We start from the raw sequence: 17,237 nt of genomic DNA, 5'->3' as shown, positions 1-17,237 counted from the left end.
AGAAATTTTTCACGCAAGTTTAATTATAACAATATGAACAATTTTTTAAAAGATGACTCTATTAGGATTAACACAACCTATAATGACAAATTTTACTTAATTTATGGAATACTTTTTCAAATAATTATAATATAAATTGACAATTATGATTTAATTAATCGTAATAATTGGATAATTGAATAATGCAGAATTTTAATAGAATTTAATTATAATGAATATTAATAAAATGCGTTAAAATGACAATTAATGAAATCTTGCTGGTGCCTACAGCAATATATGAATATATATTAATATAATGTATTTTCATTGAAGCAAAGTCCATGTTGAAATTATTTTGCTCCGTATTTGAAATATTTGTATTTGTATTTTTGGAAGAAATTGCAAAGGAAAATGAGAAAATCGGATATATAAAGTTTATTTTAATATTGTAATGATCTTTTTGTTTGTATATCATCCAATATCGTTCTAAGTTCTTCGTCTTCTAGGCGTCCTTCGAGACTCGGAATGAGAGCTTTCGCCTCCTCTGGAGTTTCAGGACACAAGTTGGCTAACGAAGCAATTTCGAATTTGTGTAGCTTCTTTTGCATCAACAAACTACAACAATGTAAAAGTATTATATTTCACATTGTATTTAATTTATTATTATTAGTATTGTGTGTTAACATATTACAAGCATTTTGTATAAAATAATTTATCTATATTAATAAATTCATTATATATTAATATTAATAATCTACCTTCTAACAGCTGCGATTGTCTCTTTATTTTTTAACTTTCCGAATCGGTTGGTGTAAGTTAAGCTCTTCATGAAAACTTCGGAAAATTCTTGTTCTTCTTCCGCAGATTCATTTTGAGCTTTTCTGTGTTCAAGAAGCATATAAACTTCCGATATCAACAATGTCTCGGCATTTTCAAATTCTGCGGAGGAATTTATTGTCTTCGTTACTTGAATAAAAACTTACAAGAAAACGTTAATAAAAATGACAGGATAAAAGAAAAGAGGATTTGCAATCTATTTCACACACACAAACTTTATAAATAAAAATTTCATTTACTAGAAATCGTCGTTATCTTATATATTATTTATTCAGTATTTTTTCTACAAATACCGAATTTCCATTAAAAATATAACTTGTACTATATTTGTACTCTCAATATTAATACTATATTTCGGATACTATATTTCGGATACTATATTTCGGATACTATATTTCTACACCGTGTCGGCTGCTTTAAAATAGTCATTGAGCTGGCTTATTTACGTGTCCCTTTTCCACCAAAAAGTCATATATCTTTCGCGTTTTATTCACGTCGATTTTTAAGAGAATACGGGCATGGGCTAATCTAAGATAACCATTCTTTTTGCTTTCCGTTATCAAGAGATGTTTAAAGTCTAAATAATTGGCGGGCATGACTCTCACGACGGAGCAAAGCTCCTTCTCGTCGACGTTCAGTTTTTCGTATCCTGGTAAACCTTTTATAGCGAGAGGCGGCGCGGTTTTGCGTTGTGTGTTTCCAAGAATCGGGCTGTTACAGCTAACAACATTATCAGGTAATACATTTCTCCAGTTGTATTCCGGATTGTTTAGATACTGCTTTCTTTCCCGCTCATATTCCTGCCTCAATTTACTTAGTTTCTGAAACATGGGTACGCTATGAAAGTGCTTAAGCCCGTTTTGCCTGAACTCTAATAACTTGTTGATATGATTCTTTAGCTCGCCAACGCGGTGAAGACCTTCCATGAGAAAATCAAATTTTATCCCATCTACGAGCTGCATGAATATCAGCAATCTCTCTGCGAGCGGCCTCGTTATTGTATTCTCGTATCTCTGTATCGAGGATATAACTTTGCGTAATGCGATTAGTCCGTGTTGGCGAATAATTCTGTGTCTTCTCTTGCGCTCCTTTAATCTGTTGTTGTATGCCTGCACCATTGCCGCTTGCAAAGCTTGTCCTAATTCGTATGTGTCGTCGCCCGGTTGAAAGTCGTTGAATTCGAGCTCGGATATCAACGATTCTGCATGATTATCGAAATTTACCTCAAAATCGGATCTAGCTGCGTTATAACCTGCCAACAGTCTGCTGTTGCTCGTATTTGAAGCGAATCTTGGTGGTTCTTCCAGGTCTTGCAACTTGTGCATGTAAGGTATCGGTTCGCAACCAAATAAGCTGGTTTTATTCTCCTCGATTTTCGGCAGATTTGGCAGAGTTTGATTGTCTATGTAATGCTGCAAATAATGCATTTTGCACTCAGTGGCAGACTTTCTATGCATCCTACGTCCCACATCTATCCAATTTCCAAAGCCACATTGTTGCAAAACACGTAGTAACTCGAGTTCCTGCTTGGCAGTCCAATTGCTACCCTCAATCAGAGGAAATTCATTCTTTATAATGACATAGTTGTGATCATTCTTGTGTTCGTCGATCTCGCAGCCTTTGGCAAAGCACAATGGACATATCTCGACATTGATGCACATGGCGCAACGAATATATGGTTCCACTAGGCTAGACCTGCACACGCGGCATATCTGATCTGAGGCAAAAATTTTCTTCAAGACTGACACCTCAAGGTCTACGTCATTTTCAGATTTATCTGTTGGACTCAATAAACAGTCTGAAAGAGGAAAATTGTTACCTTAGACTTGACCGCTCGGATGTGCAGGCATTTTAAAGTAATGTTAACGCAAAAAGCGAATATACTCTATGGAATTGTTTGAAATTGTCTGTGCTTAAGCTTCATAACGTGAGTGAAGATTTAAAATTTACATTAACGTGTTAACACTGCTGTTGTTTACACAGCAGCAAAACTATATTTGCACACTTCTTCTATTTCTTCTTTTTAGTAGATAAATATCAAGAGAGTTAAAATATAAAACAGCTGATTAGATTTACGTTCTTTATTGTAAACTCGTGCAATTTCAAAGCCCTCGCAATTAACGTCTACTATTAACAAATTTATTGTCAACAAAGTATTATGAAAGTGAGGTTAGCTACAGCGTTTCTGCCAGTTTGCCAATAACGATTAAGAAATCAATGTACCTTTCGGGAATTGCAGATCCGCCGCATCCTCCTCTGTCATATCCGTAAGATTAGGATTAGCCATGTTCACTAATTTTTACTGAATATGTCTTATTCGTCCTCAATCGCTCGTGGCCAAGCGTGGTGACTTATATGGCTGTGATTGCACGGTGGTCGCGCAGTCGTAAACTACGAGCGTGGCGTAACAAGCAGCGCGCGAGACTGCTATGCCAGAGATCCCGGGTTCGGTCCCAGACCGAAAAATGTTTTTTTTCATTGCTCTCGTAGCTCCTCTCGGAAGGCAATGGCAAACCACCGAGAGTATCCTTGCCAAAAAGCAACTTCTCTTCATTGTCGATATCTTCATTTTTCAATTATTATTTAAATCACTGCTTTATAATAAAAACACACTTTGGCACGTCCAATACGATCATGCTTCATTCATCCCGATTTATTCTCCCCTCTACATGCGTCCAAGGACGCGCGTAAATCACGTGACACTCATCTGCACTCGTCAAGTTCACTCGGTGTGTTCCACCTGGAGCAGCAGAAGTGCTTAGTGGCGCGATCAGGTGGCAGAATAGCAAACGTTTCCACAAAATTTTTCGACCAACCGGTATGAAAATCTTTCATATATCTTTATATGTATATTTTATTGAGAAAACATCTCTCATATCCTTTTTTTTTTTATTATTTAGATTCAGATGAAAAAATTCATTTTCGTTTAATTTATAATACAAGAAAATTATTACGTAAAATTGATTTATTTGTTAGTGTCTTGTTTCATTATATTTTACGTAGACAAAATCATTTTATAATACGTGAATTTTGAAAGAAATAAGATTTTATTAAAAAATAACATTTACAAAAATGTCCGTAATTTTTCGTTTTTTGCTAAGCTAAATATTTGCAGTATACAATCGATTTATAGTTTGATATTAAATTTAATTAATATACGTCATGATGTAATTATATCACGTCAACTAGCATTAAAACGCACAACTGCATGCAAAATATGTATTCTTGTATGCTATCGGCAGAATAATAAAACAGACTAACAATTAAGAGTTCAGCAGGTACTATTATTTCGTAATCGTTTAAATAGCATATTCTATAATAACTTTGTAACATGTAGAATGTAGACATTATACTAAATGCGTCCTGAACAATAAACCAGGCGTCGCTTGAAAATGCGGGATAATTAAGGTCAAACGTAGAGCGATAACATCGGAATACCTAATCGAGAGAATCCGCGTTGAAATCATTAGTATGCACATTTGTCACCATTCAATGAGAAACAATGAACGTGAGACCATGAATAAAACCGTCTGCACTATTGTCAATGAAGAGAAATCATTTTCAAGATGCATATTTTGTTTGTATTTTGCACGATATTTTTTAACTTTCCTTTAAAGACAAATACGTTCGAAAAAAGTAAACCATCCATCGTCACAAGAGAAGAAAATATTTATTAAATAATAAGAATTATAATAAGAACGAATTCGCTTATAATATCTTAATGGCACAATTATTGGCATAAATGGCAATATTAACTACTGATCAAATATTAGCCCAATATTAACCCAATATAGCTTCAATGTTTAATTAATGTATCGTCAATAAATTGCTATTAAGGTATCGTTAGATAATAAATAATATGTACGAACATACAAATAAAATAAATTAAAAAAATTTCTACATAATTATCTTTTCTCTATACAACTCATTAATAAAAATGAAGCTTTATAGTGAAGAAAAATTGTAATTAGCGGCATATAAATTTTATATATGCTGCGAACATTTATGCATCAAATTTTGCTGTTGTTAAAATAATTCTTGCGTCATGCACTACTTGGCACGAAAAGCGAAATGAATTTTTAATGAAAAAAATATATTACTTTGTACATGATGCTTGAATAATACTTTTTAAATATCTGCTGTATATAATTTTTTTATTCGTTACATTTATTTAAACATTCACGGTAGTAAGACATTTGAATCAGATATTGCAGTTTAAGTATATACAGGAAAAAAATAGCCAATAGAGAGCCAACACAGTTATATAACAGTGGGTAAAATTTTATTATTTATTCCGAACTAAAGTGTAGACGTTTCGACCAACGATTTCGATCCTTGTTAATGCAAATTATAATCACACATGAATAAAAATCTATTCTTAATACATAATATAATTCCTAATACGTATTATAATATCACAATCTAAATATTCTAGAGATAAGATAGTCACATATTAATAGTGCATAAAAGTTTGTAAAATGATCATTTTGTTACCACAAAAATTTAAATTCCAGAAAGAGGTTCAGAATTAAGGTGTTATATGACAGTGCAATCAATTGTTTGATAAACCAATATATAAACGCCAGTCATTTTCAATTAAGAATTATATGAAAATTAATACGAAGTGAAAATTGTTGCGAATAATTCTCAACTGACAGTCGCATTAAATTTTCTCCACATTATTTTCATAATAATTATTAATAACACAATGGTTCATCGAATTGATGATACATCGTTTACAATAGTTCCGCGGAAAATGACTGGCTTTATACATTGGTTTATCAAATAATTGTCATATAACACCTTAATTCTGAACTTCTCTTTAGAACTCAAATTTTTGGAACTCAAATGGTAACAAGATGACCATTTTACAAGCTACTATGCGCTATTAATATATGACTATCTTATCTCTAGAATATTTAAATTGCGATAATTATATTTTGTATTAGGAACAGGTTTTTATTTATGTAATTTGCATTGAAAAGAACGAAATTCTTTTCGTTGAAACGTTTGCATTTTAGTTCGGAATAAATGATAAAATTTTACGCACCGTTAATCGCGTTAGCTCTCTATTGGCTACTTTCTTCCCTTTTTTATTAGATTTATCTTCAGAGCCGTATTTATATCTTTATTTAAGTATACATAAGTATATACGTAACAATAACATCACATATTAGCCAACTATGCGCACATATTAGCCAACATTTTGTGAAAGTATCGGGTAAAACATGTTTTAAGCACGCTAATTAGCAGCTTTCTATACCGAAAATGTGCCGTTAATAATAATGGTGATTAATTTTTTTAGAAAATAAAATGTCTTCCCCAATCACTTTTATATCGCTTGAGCGTAATTATACAAATGTAATTCTCTTTTTTTATGTGTTCTCTTTACTTTTAGTATAATTTCCTAAAAATTTAAAGTGTTTTTTTTTTACAATTTTATTCAACTCTGATTGTGTAAAACAATAGCTCGAACAATAGATTGAGTAAAACAATAACTCATGTTTTTTAAAAGCACGCAAAATTAATGTTATAATTAAGTACCTGAATTTAAATTAATTTTTAGGAGTATAAAAGAAATTAATTGTATCGTTCTAACACACAACACATTCGTCCTGTATATATGTACATTTAGAACGCTGGGAATAATGTTTATCTTTTGCTTTCTATATGTCTCACATGCGCCCTACGAATGTCTCCCGAACCGCACCATCCTTCACGCGTCGCGTGTCCTGGAAACAATAGAAACTCGCGCTATACACGAGGGAAGTTTGCTCCGTGTAGTTCTGTCGTGCGAGGCGTGCGAGCGTGCATTAATACGCGAAAAGCTCGTCGCTCGGTCGCGGTTGAAGTGTCGACGAGTGTTAGGAGGAGTATACGCGTGAGGAGTTGATTTCCGCGTTTTCGACGGGATACGCGATCTGCTTAAAAATGGAGACAACGAATGACGTCGAACCGGATTTCTCGAATGCAAAGACGCTGCATGTCCGCGAGCTGATAGACAGGAAGGACGAGAACGTCCGGTCGGCACGCAATAGCATTTTCGATACTGTTTATGGAGTAACTACCGTTAAAGGGTAAGAGATCGTTTGACTTGTCAAAAAGAAACTATAGGAGATCATTAGAAAATTGTTCGGCAAAGCTCGAGGAGCTTTTTGCAGCTTTTTCGCTCAATCAACTATTAATCTTTTATCGATTGCGATGTATTTATGAAATAAGATATAAAAAGCGTAAAACAAAATCGATTTCTTACTTGGATAACAGACAAAAAATCCTATACAGCTATACTTATCCTTAATTTATTTTATCAAAAAGATAAAAATAAAAACCAAACTATTGCGGTGCACAATATTTTCTGCTCATCTGATTTTATTCTTTGATATCTTTAACATAATAACAACATATTAATTATTCATAATTTTTTTTTCGTTTTTAGAAGAATTTTTACGTTTTTAGAAGAAATTGCGTATGATTTTAATAAATCAAGACAATAAAATTATTGCAAAGATACAGTGATTCATTTCTTCTTAATTTTTATTAAAATCAATCAATTTTTCTTTTTTTTAAATATTAAAAAAGTCATGATAAATTATATATTTCCCGTAACAATTAAATTTTGTCCTAAATAATTACTCAATACTCAATACGTTGCTATAATATGTCATATTGTCGTATTATTTTCGATTATAAAAAGATAAATTTTATTCTTTAAACAAGTATTAAATGCGATAATTATTCAGTTATTGTGAAATTAATTTTAAATGCAGAATTTTCGTTAACAGAATTTTCGGCTCATATTTATTTTATAGCAGTGCCGTCTAAAATTTGTAATTCTGGACATTGGCTTAATATATATCTTTATAAGTGTTCAAGCGTATTGTCTTCTTTTTTCTATTTCTATTTAAAAAAGAAGGTATATATATAATAAGACATACACATACTTCAAATTAATATCAAGAATTACAAAACTTACACATTATTTTATAATACAATGTATTTCATAGGATGATGAAATATTTAAATTATGAAATTCAACCGTACGATGATATAGCTTATATTATTTACATACACGTGGTTACCTCAAAGTCATCGCGCAACGAAACTCAGGAACTGTATTGATATTCGATTTTATTGCGCAGGAAAACGCAAGCCGTTGAATGATTAATAACAATAAAGCAGTTTTTGCAGTATATATACAATGATCGAATGATAAAAATCATCTCTCAAATTATAATAAACTTTATAAGAAACATCTCAATTAACAATATCCTCAGCTAACAGTAAAATTAAATCTCTAAAGAATCGACGTAACAAATAAAATGCAAATAAAGGCTATATTCTTCTTTATGTTTGGTAATTATGTAGGTATATGTTTTATGAAATGTAATTTATAAAAGAAGTTAGTTACATCTTATGTGATTGATACTTAAAACGTCGGCGAATAATTAATGTTACGTCATCAAAAAAAAATTACATCCATAAACTTAGCCGGTGTGCCGTTCATGGACGAGAAAAAAATTTTAATGCAGTTTTAACAAAATTTTATCTTCTGAATGTTGAATACAAACATTAATCAATCAATCTGACAACTCGATTATATAGAATGATCTATTCTTATTGATATAACTAAAAAATGATAATATCACATAAAAAAATTAATCAAACGTACAGAATAATGAAGAAACTTATGTTTTTATATTTTATATTTCTCTCCTTATCATCCACAGTTACAAACCACTCTGTATAAGATTTTTAATTATTGCAAAGCTTTTACTAAAAACCTAAACGATTTTCTTAATCGGATTCTGAGATATGATTAATAAGCATCGAATTAATATATAAATAGCTACGTTATATCTGTACGTAATTAATCACGTGACATTTTGCTATTTTGTCGAAGTTAAAATTCATCATACCAGCTTAGCTAATAAACTTTTTATTGTCTGCATGAATTCAAATTGATGACTCCGTAAAATACATAACAGTTACAACGACGTCACTTGTTATCGATAGTAACTGTCAAATGCATTCTAAAATCAGTCACAACGTGACGTTTAGCTTATAATTAGAGATTTTGCAAAAGAAATCGATGGATCTGGCAAACACACCGAGTTTGAAGAATGTCTTCGTCTTCGCTCAAGCATTAAGAAATGACACTTTTCAGTCTCTTTCTCTCTCTCTCTCTCTCTCTCCCTCCCCTCCCGCCCTCCCTCCCTCTCTCTCTCTTTTGATGGAGTTATTCAACCTTTTACGGTTCAATTACAACTACAATTTATCTTATTAATATCGCCGCGAGCGATTTTCACATAACGGTGCACTAGCGCCGGTCGGTTCCGGTGCAAACGACTTCATCACACGAGCAATTTATAATTGAAGCTGTATAGGATTGCATTTATTTTTTTGGTATTTATTTTTTTTTATATTTTAATCTAAACGTATGCAAACTGTTTGGTACAATAATCGAGAAAAACGAGAGAGATTAATTAAAAAAAAATAAATTGAAAATGTAGAATGATTTTTTAATCCTTTTTCAGAGAAAAAAAATTTTAATAGATATTCGTCACATATTACGTACAAGTATAATATCTAGGTATACACTGGATTAGAAAATTTAAATTTATAATTTATAATATTTATTATCCATGTGCTGCGCAGATAGTGATTATATCTTCATTATACTTAATTTATATAATAAAAAAATCCTACATGTGTCGATTTGTAATTCAAGTGGAATATAATTCTATTGTAATAGTATAGAATTCTAAGAAATTCTTCCCGAGGAACCGCTCAATCATGAACCTTCGAACTATATATCTTCATCTAAATTCAGGTATAGGTAGGTATTATTTAAGATCGATGGATTGACCGATCCTGCCTCACAAGTACGATCTCTTCTTAGTTTGATCGCATCTTCGTCTCTATTATAATATTACGCTCATCTATCGACATCACGAAGCTTACATAAAAACTATTTCAAAATTCCTTAAATTACATTTATTGCCGTTGTAAAATGTTCTATTGTCTCTCATTTTGAATGCAACAAGTTCGTAAATAGAATAAAGTTATTGAAATAAAATAAGACATGCAAAATTATTTAATAAGATACAACTGAGATATTTACTAACGTAAAATTTTTGTCGTTACTGAAATGTTTACCCTTTACAAAAAGTTTTTGTAATTTTGACAAGGTATCAAAGGGTTAAGATTAAAATGAATCTTTAAGTCTGGCCTTATTAAAGTAACACCAATGAATATTTATAAAGTAACTTTAGCTGAATCCTATTGGTATTCACGAACACTACGATTATATGGCTCCAACGCAAATTACGATTTACGTAAGCTGTCGTGATCGATGATAGCGAGGTCGACTTCTCCAAAATGTGGCCTTGCAGAGAATGAATAAAACGAAAAATATCAGATAACAGAAATAAATATATTCAAAAGTGTACAGTTTTAAAAGCAATGCAGTAAAAGCTGATAAAATTCGGATAAAATTCAGCAATCTCGTAAAGAATTGTTCTTTATTCAATGCCCTCTGGTATTTTCTAATTTTATTATCGAAAATTGCGCACTAAAAAATAATATTTCTAAATATTATTGTATATAAAATTTCGAAAATAAGATATGCTTAAGTTTTTATCTAAAACTTGTGATTATAAATCATTATAAATTTGTAAAAATATAAAAAATTTATATATTATCATTTTAAAATTTTATATACATACAAGAACAAATTTTATAATTATTTAATTCTATTTTTGTAAAAAATAATTTTTCTATAAAGAAAAACTATTTTATATATACATATATATTAATACAAACATTTTTACACACAATTGAATATATTCAATTAGTGTATAAAACAAAAAATATATATTTTTTAAATTAATTTCGTCCTTTAAATTTCTAATATGATTAAAACAAAATTATAATGATTTCTAATTCCAATAAATATTTGAACATGAAAAGAATCGTTAAATTTTTATGTTTCACTTTAAAAACATAAATCTGATAATTAATAGATAATAGAAAAATAATATTTCAACGATGTTTAATATATGCAACGACCAAACAGTTGACGAGGCTAAAGATATAATAATTTATTAAAAAGAAAAAATAATACACGTATAAAAGTTTTTATGAATGAAAGATTTCCATATCCAGATGTATTTCCATCTGCTATACAGATAAGTTTCTCCTGCGATCTACAGTAGCACTGTCATTGTGATAATTCAAAGAGAATGAGACTATGTTACGAGACTCTTGACGATAGAGAACGCGAAACTACTTTCACCAGTCGCTAATCAACAGTAAACTTTTTTGCCATTATTCGATTGATTAAAGCAACTTAGAAAGTTAGCAGTATTGATCGAATGCGTGAATTGCCGTAATTTTGTCCCAGCAGAAATAATTTGTTCTCACATTTTACCGTATAGCGTGAAATATTTTAACTTATATACTGATAGTTTTTTTGTATCTAATATACAGACTGATGTTGCGTTATAAGTTACTAATCATATTTTATGTCAAATCACGATGTGTGAGTCCGTATTCTTGCTTCTAATATTTGACATTACGTTTAGCACTAAATGTGACTACGTGATATAGAGATTTTGTTTGTTTAAAATGACTATAATTCCAAATTTAAACATGAGACAAAAGGAAGAGCCAAGGTTGTTGTCTTCCATGCAACAACAAAGTATTTTCTTGCAATCTTTCATTGAGAAACACGGTTTGAGTACTCGGAAACTAACTATCACGTCCCGGAAGCGAGAATAGCTCTAATTTTGTTGCGCAACGTCATTCGTGATTATCATGCGTGCGTTCGATTCACGGAAAGAACGATTTTGCTGAAATATCTAAAAATTTAGCTTAGATACAGATTTGAAAATAATTTTATTAATCACATCAATAATTACAGACAGAAATCTCAAGTATGATAAGCAATGCCATAAAAAAGTTTTGGCATTCCAGCAACTAGTCTTGAGCGTTCTATATAATTATTGATTGTGCAATAAGATATTTTTCAGATCTGTATCTAGCTAAATTAAATTTTTATACTATTTAGATACTTCAAAAAAACCTTCTTACCTCATGTTTATTCTTTGCATACAAAGATTCAAACATTTTTCATGACGTTCGAACAATAAGACACCAAAACAATTTAAACTTCGTGGAATGTATGATAAAAGTGATAGTACAGTCTACAAGAAATTAATTTTATTTCTAAATATAAACGGTTAGTTTCAAAAAGAAAATAAGAAAGTAAAGAAAACTAGAGTAGAATCGTATAATTAATTCCTAATATCTTATATATGAACTATAATTTTTTTTTACATTATAAATATCGTTTAAATCATATTCTTGCATGAAATTCCATAGTTAATCACACTCAAGTACTTCTAATTACTTCGAACTCCATTTATTCTTTGCACGAAATGTCAATAAATCATTGTTATCGTGATAGTTAACGGTCGTAATATGTGACTTTAATTCTCTCAATAAGGAGAATACTTACAGACGATCTTCGATAAAACCGCTGTTGCACATTACCTGAACCTAACGGGACAAGGCCGATAAACATTTGTCGACCACTGTGATAGTGGTGTGCCACTCCTAGTCGACTGCTGCATAAGTGAGGTTGTGCGTCTCGTGTATATATATATGTATCCTTCGTATCCTGCGTATATATAATTGACCTGATCCGATTTAATATGTATTAGGTCAGATCCTTCTTCGAGAGAACTAGATGTATCTTTATTAATGCTTCAACTTTACTCAACGTTACTGATGATGAACAATTTCAACTTTCAGTTTGAAATATCTTATTACAGCTTTTCTTTTTTTTTTATAAATATTAAAAATGCTTCAAGTCAATGAAAAATGCTCTAGGTATAAAACCTTAGCAAACAAAAAATAGAAGAAAAAGAAATAGTTAGAGTCTATAAAACACAACAAATACGTGCGTAAGTAATTTAATAATTGCTTTATTAATAGAAATATATGTGAATATCCAGGGCATCTAATATAAAATATGATTGTGTGGCGATTTACATAAAATATGCATAAAAAAAAAGCTAGCATTCACAGTTTGTGCAATACACGAGCAGTATTTGAATATGTACTAACTATAATGAACAATGAATTTTTTTAAAAATTTTGAAAGACTTTTTTATACAGTGATAATTATTATCGTATGTTTCGCGAATCAAAATGCGTATCCAAACTTATATAAATATACCAAAATATCGACAGCGAATATTGCTAACTGTATATTGTCACATGATATATCCAATCGCATCATAGCATAATCATGCTAAAATGATTTAAGCATTAAATTCTACATGTTATTGATAACTTTGCATTTCCATTATAATCACAAAACAGGAATATGAGAGTTTACCGATTTCGATAAAATACGCCTCACACATGTAAGTTTAATTCCATATAATGTATAAGCATTAATTATTTAGAATACCGAATATACAAATTAGTATCTCAAAAACAATAGTAATTATAAATATATCAAATTTCTTAATATGCTACACCGAGATACGTTCACAGAAAATACGTTCAAATTAAATCGTATCATATCATTGACAGAAAAAATAGTTATGTTGGATAAACACACAATTTAGAGGAAACAATTAAAATCTGTCACTCAAATGAATGGTTAATTTCTTCTAGTCGCTAGCAACTTCATTTGCATTAATCATGTTTCATTCTTAATTCGAGAAAAATAAAACTTGGACAACTGTATGAGATTATCGATAAAATTTGACTTACTTCCAAACTAACAGCTTTAAACTGCTATGTAAATACGTTATCTTAGATACCAGGTTTTCCTCGAGTGCAGACAAGTCAAGTGAATATTTTTGTCGCGGACGGTCTAATCGATTATCATTAATAAACTGGTTCGCACGCACCGACAAACGGCAAGTGGAATGAGATGACATGGAACACTGACCTGTTGACTCTGTTTTACGAATAGACCGCCCGAGACATACGATAAGCGATCGGTGTCGCCACCCGGTTATATTAGGAAGCGCGACCATTAATGACTTTCCGATATCGTTTGATAACACGTGTAGCAACCGTTGCATTTATCGTGGCATTTACATATCGATTACGGAGGCGTGACATGTACATCATCACCGGATTGCCTGGGGAATCGCAAATAAATCTCTAACAGACTAGAGAAATGTACTCACTTATAATTGAAATCAGATATATAACTGTATTCCAAGTATCACACAAGTATATATTATTTTCATATCTGATTGCGCGGCGGACGGTATGTCCACACAGATCGAAGTTTGATTATCACGCAAATGGCAATGCAAGAGACCGTGGAAATAAGGGCGTGCTCGCGACGATTATCCTCGCTATTGTGCATATTTGCACAGTTTCCCAATTATCGAGACTAGAGGTTCTTAATACTCTTACATATATACAGAGAAAAGTATTATTAATTCTATTGCTTAGAAAAGTGATCATTCAATTTACTTTCTTTCTTTTAAGTGACACTAGCTTTAACAAAGAATATATATTTTCTTGATAATAAATCTTACTTTGCAAACTTTAGAAAAACTTAATACGTACTCGTAACAAGAATTTATTTTCTTTTGAAGAATATTATAAAATTTATTGAAAAAGCGACTTTATATTATGTAATAAGCAAATCGAATTTATTTTAATTTAATAATCTTGATTGAAATATTAAACTTATTAGGATTCAGAATATATTTTGAATAAATTTGATGCGTGTAATGAATTTGTGATAGATTTGCGAATATATGAACTTTTAAAATAACAAACAAATAAAATTATTATTTGCGTACAGTGTATATATATATTTTTTTTTCTGTGTGTAACGCTTTAAAGTAAATGCTATTTTATATTTTTATATTTTTGACAAAAATTTATTTCATATTTATTTTTCTCTCTGTTTTTCTTTCTTTCCGAAAGTTTATGAAATGTATTCACTCATGACAAAGTTTATTTTTCAATAAAATATTAATGATTGAAGCACATAAAATATTAGCGTGTGATCTTAGGAAAAAGATTTTTTTAACAAACATGAATTAAATAAAAACTTGAGAAAATCATCCTGTGCTTCGAAGAGATCTAGCAAACTGTGCGATTTTACTTTGTCACACTTTTTAAATTTTTCGAGATAATAACTATCGAGATTTCATTTTGTCCAAATTTTTTAACACATTGTAGCATTCCAATCGATTAACTAATGTTAATAAGTATGCCAATAATGCTTCTCGTACGTACAATCTGTGTCCCAAATCGAAGCGCGTCTGACATATCGATCTTTTTAATGCCACGCTAACGGTATCTCGTATCTTGCTGTTTGGACCGCTATCACATTTGCAGATAGAATTGTATTTTTATTCAAAAATACCAAAACGAGAAATATATTATTCACGTCAAGAAATTTACATTCATATAAAACGTAATGTGCGTGTCAGAGATTTGTACTTAATCATTGCGGATTTATTATTTGCAAATCTGTAATAGCAAAAAGTGATCGTTAAATCTTTAACGTGTATTTATTTCTTCTCGTCTTATGAACTGGAAAGTATTTCATTTTCTTATTAAACCAAACGGCTTATTTTGCCGTACTATATCATTTCACGTGCCTCCTGCAAAATAAAATATTATAGCATTCGAGATACAGAAATATAATAATTAAGGAATAATAACTAAGATTAGTAACTTATAAATAACTAAGTAGTTGCAAAAATCCAAGCTGATCCTAAGTGAGTTCTGTCCACAGCACAAAGATTGCGACAACATCTAGAACGGATGTTTCATGTTCTTCAGAAAATCATTGCGACGCTATCGACTTTTTCTTTTTAACGCCATTGTAAGGCGTCAATAATCAGAATTTCCTTAATTAATATTGACACACTTCTACATTATACCGTTTACTGACTTTATTTCAGTTCCACTTTCATCTTGCAGCTTCTTTGCCATAACTTCGCCGAGATAATTCTCATTCCAGCTTGACGACAACGATAGTTGAACGAAGAATGCCATAATGGCTCTCAATTGGGTCCAATCTATTATTTTTTATAAATACTTACAGAAATTATATGTTGTTCTCTTTCTCTTTAGACGCTTTATCAAACTAATCAATCGGCTAATACGCCAATTGAAGGAAATAATCGCACGTCAAAACATTCTGACATTCTTTGCCTCGAATGAAATAGGTTCGATATAAGCAAGTAAAATTCGATGTATGAGTAGATTGTTATGAAAATAACATACTTAAAATCGAGTCTTATTCTGGGAAAAAAATTTTTTTCGTGATGTTAATTAATATTCAACCGAGTCATACATTTTGCTTAAATGAAGTGTGTGCCTTATTTGCAACGAACAAACAAAAAGAAACGTGAAGAAACGGTGACAAATTATAGAAGCATTCCACGACGATAGTAAAGGTTATTATGAGGTTTCTACGCCACGCCGTGTAACTTGATTAGCATTCGCCCTTGATCATTACCCTTAATAAAACTTGCATTGACTATACTTGTAATACTTGTAAAAAAACTTTTGTCATAGGAGGAACGAAAGAGGGTGAAGGATAAACAGATCATCAACCGCGATCGTGCGTATCGATTGTTTCCCTGCGAAGCGATATATCGGTACAGATTTACGGGCTATGCACGATAATTCTAAAAACGAAATTAATTAAGATACAATTATGTATCTTAATTAATTTTTTTAGCAGAAGATTAAGCAAAACGTAAAATTATACGTACATGCAATATGAATTATAATGTGAATTATAATGTATAATAAGATTAAATGAATTAATTTAGTGCTATATAATAAGCAATATTTAAAAAAAATACTAACGAGAAGTTTACTTATTTATGTATTTTTTTTCTCTTCTTTCTCTTTTTCTTTTGCTCTCTCTCTCTCTCTCTCTCTCTCTCTCTCTCTCTCTCTATTTGCAAAGTGGGAAAACATGATCCTGTAAATTCGAATCCTGTGAATTATCCTTCAATTTGCGAAGCCATAAATCGTTTATTGCGTCCCTGCGATCGACGATTGCACACGCGACTTACATAAGTTCGAGCCCTACTAACTGAGTTCAGGAAAGAGAGATTTCCATCCTTGTTCGCACTATTGAAGAGTGTCGAGGTTGTTTCTGTAACGGAAGACTACTTACTACTTGCGCATTAATACTTTTGAAAAGCATTAATCGAGCCAAGTTTCCGAAACTCGGCCAAATTCATAAAACTGTTCATAAACTTATACATATATATATTGGCTTGGCCATTAATTTTTAATATCCAACAAAATTGTTTTGAAATCACATTATGTTAAGGAGACTTGTGACTATTGTCAGTGATTATTCGCAATGTTAGTTATTTTCTTCATATTTCACAGCTCAATAGCAT

The 17,237-nt window shown here is 31.0% G+C and overlaps 2 protein-coding genes across 4 annotated transcripts in view; one reads left to right on the top strand and one right to left on the bottom strand.

The window, feature by feature from the left end:
- Positions 1-399: 399 nt before the first annotated feature.
- Positions 400-3,386, bottom strand: LOC108747346 (DNA-directed RNA polymerase II 16 kDa polypeptide). The gene is made up of 3 exons (XM_018484749.1): positions 3,040-3,386; positions 738-918; positions 400-594 (listed from the first exon to the last, which is right to left on the bottom strand). Exons 1-3 carry the CDS (start codon positions 3,101-3,103, stop codon positions 420-422), a joined length of 420 nt encoding a protein of 139 aa, XP_018340251.1. The 5' UTR covers positions 3,104-3,386; the 3' UTR covers positions 400-419.
- Positions 3,387-6,615: 3,229 nt separating this feature from the next.
- The window catches only part of LOC108747518 (membrane metallo-endopeptidase-like 1), a 33,966-nt gene continuing 23,344 nt past the window's right edge, over positions 6,616-17,237 (top strand). For all 3 annotated transcript variants that reach the window (XM_018485073.1, XM_018485072.1, XM_018485071.1), the window contains exon 1: positions 6,616-6,893. In XM_018485073.1, coding sequence (XP_018340575.1) covers positions 6,748-6,893 — 146 coding nt within the window. In that variant the 5' untranslated portion in view covers positions 6,616-6,747. The remainder of the gene's footprint in view (positions 6,894-17,237) is intronic.

Source organism: Trachymyrmex septentrionalis, unplaced genomic scaffold, assembly GCF_001594115.1.
Source record: "Trachymyrmex septentrionalis isolate Tsep2-gDNA-1 unplaced genomic scaffold, Tsep1.0 scaffold2, whole genome shotgun sequence".
Classification (NCBI taxonomy): Eukaryota; Metazoa; Arthropoda; class Insecta; order Hymenoptera; family Formicidae; genus Trachymyrmex; species Trachymyrmex septentrionalis.
The sequence above is the reverse complement of the archived record's forward strand: the minus strand, read 5'-3'. Positions and strand labels throughout refer to the sequence as shown.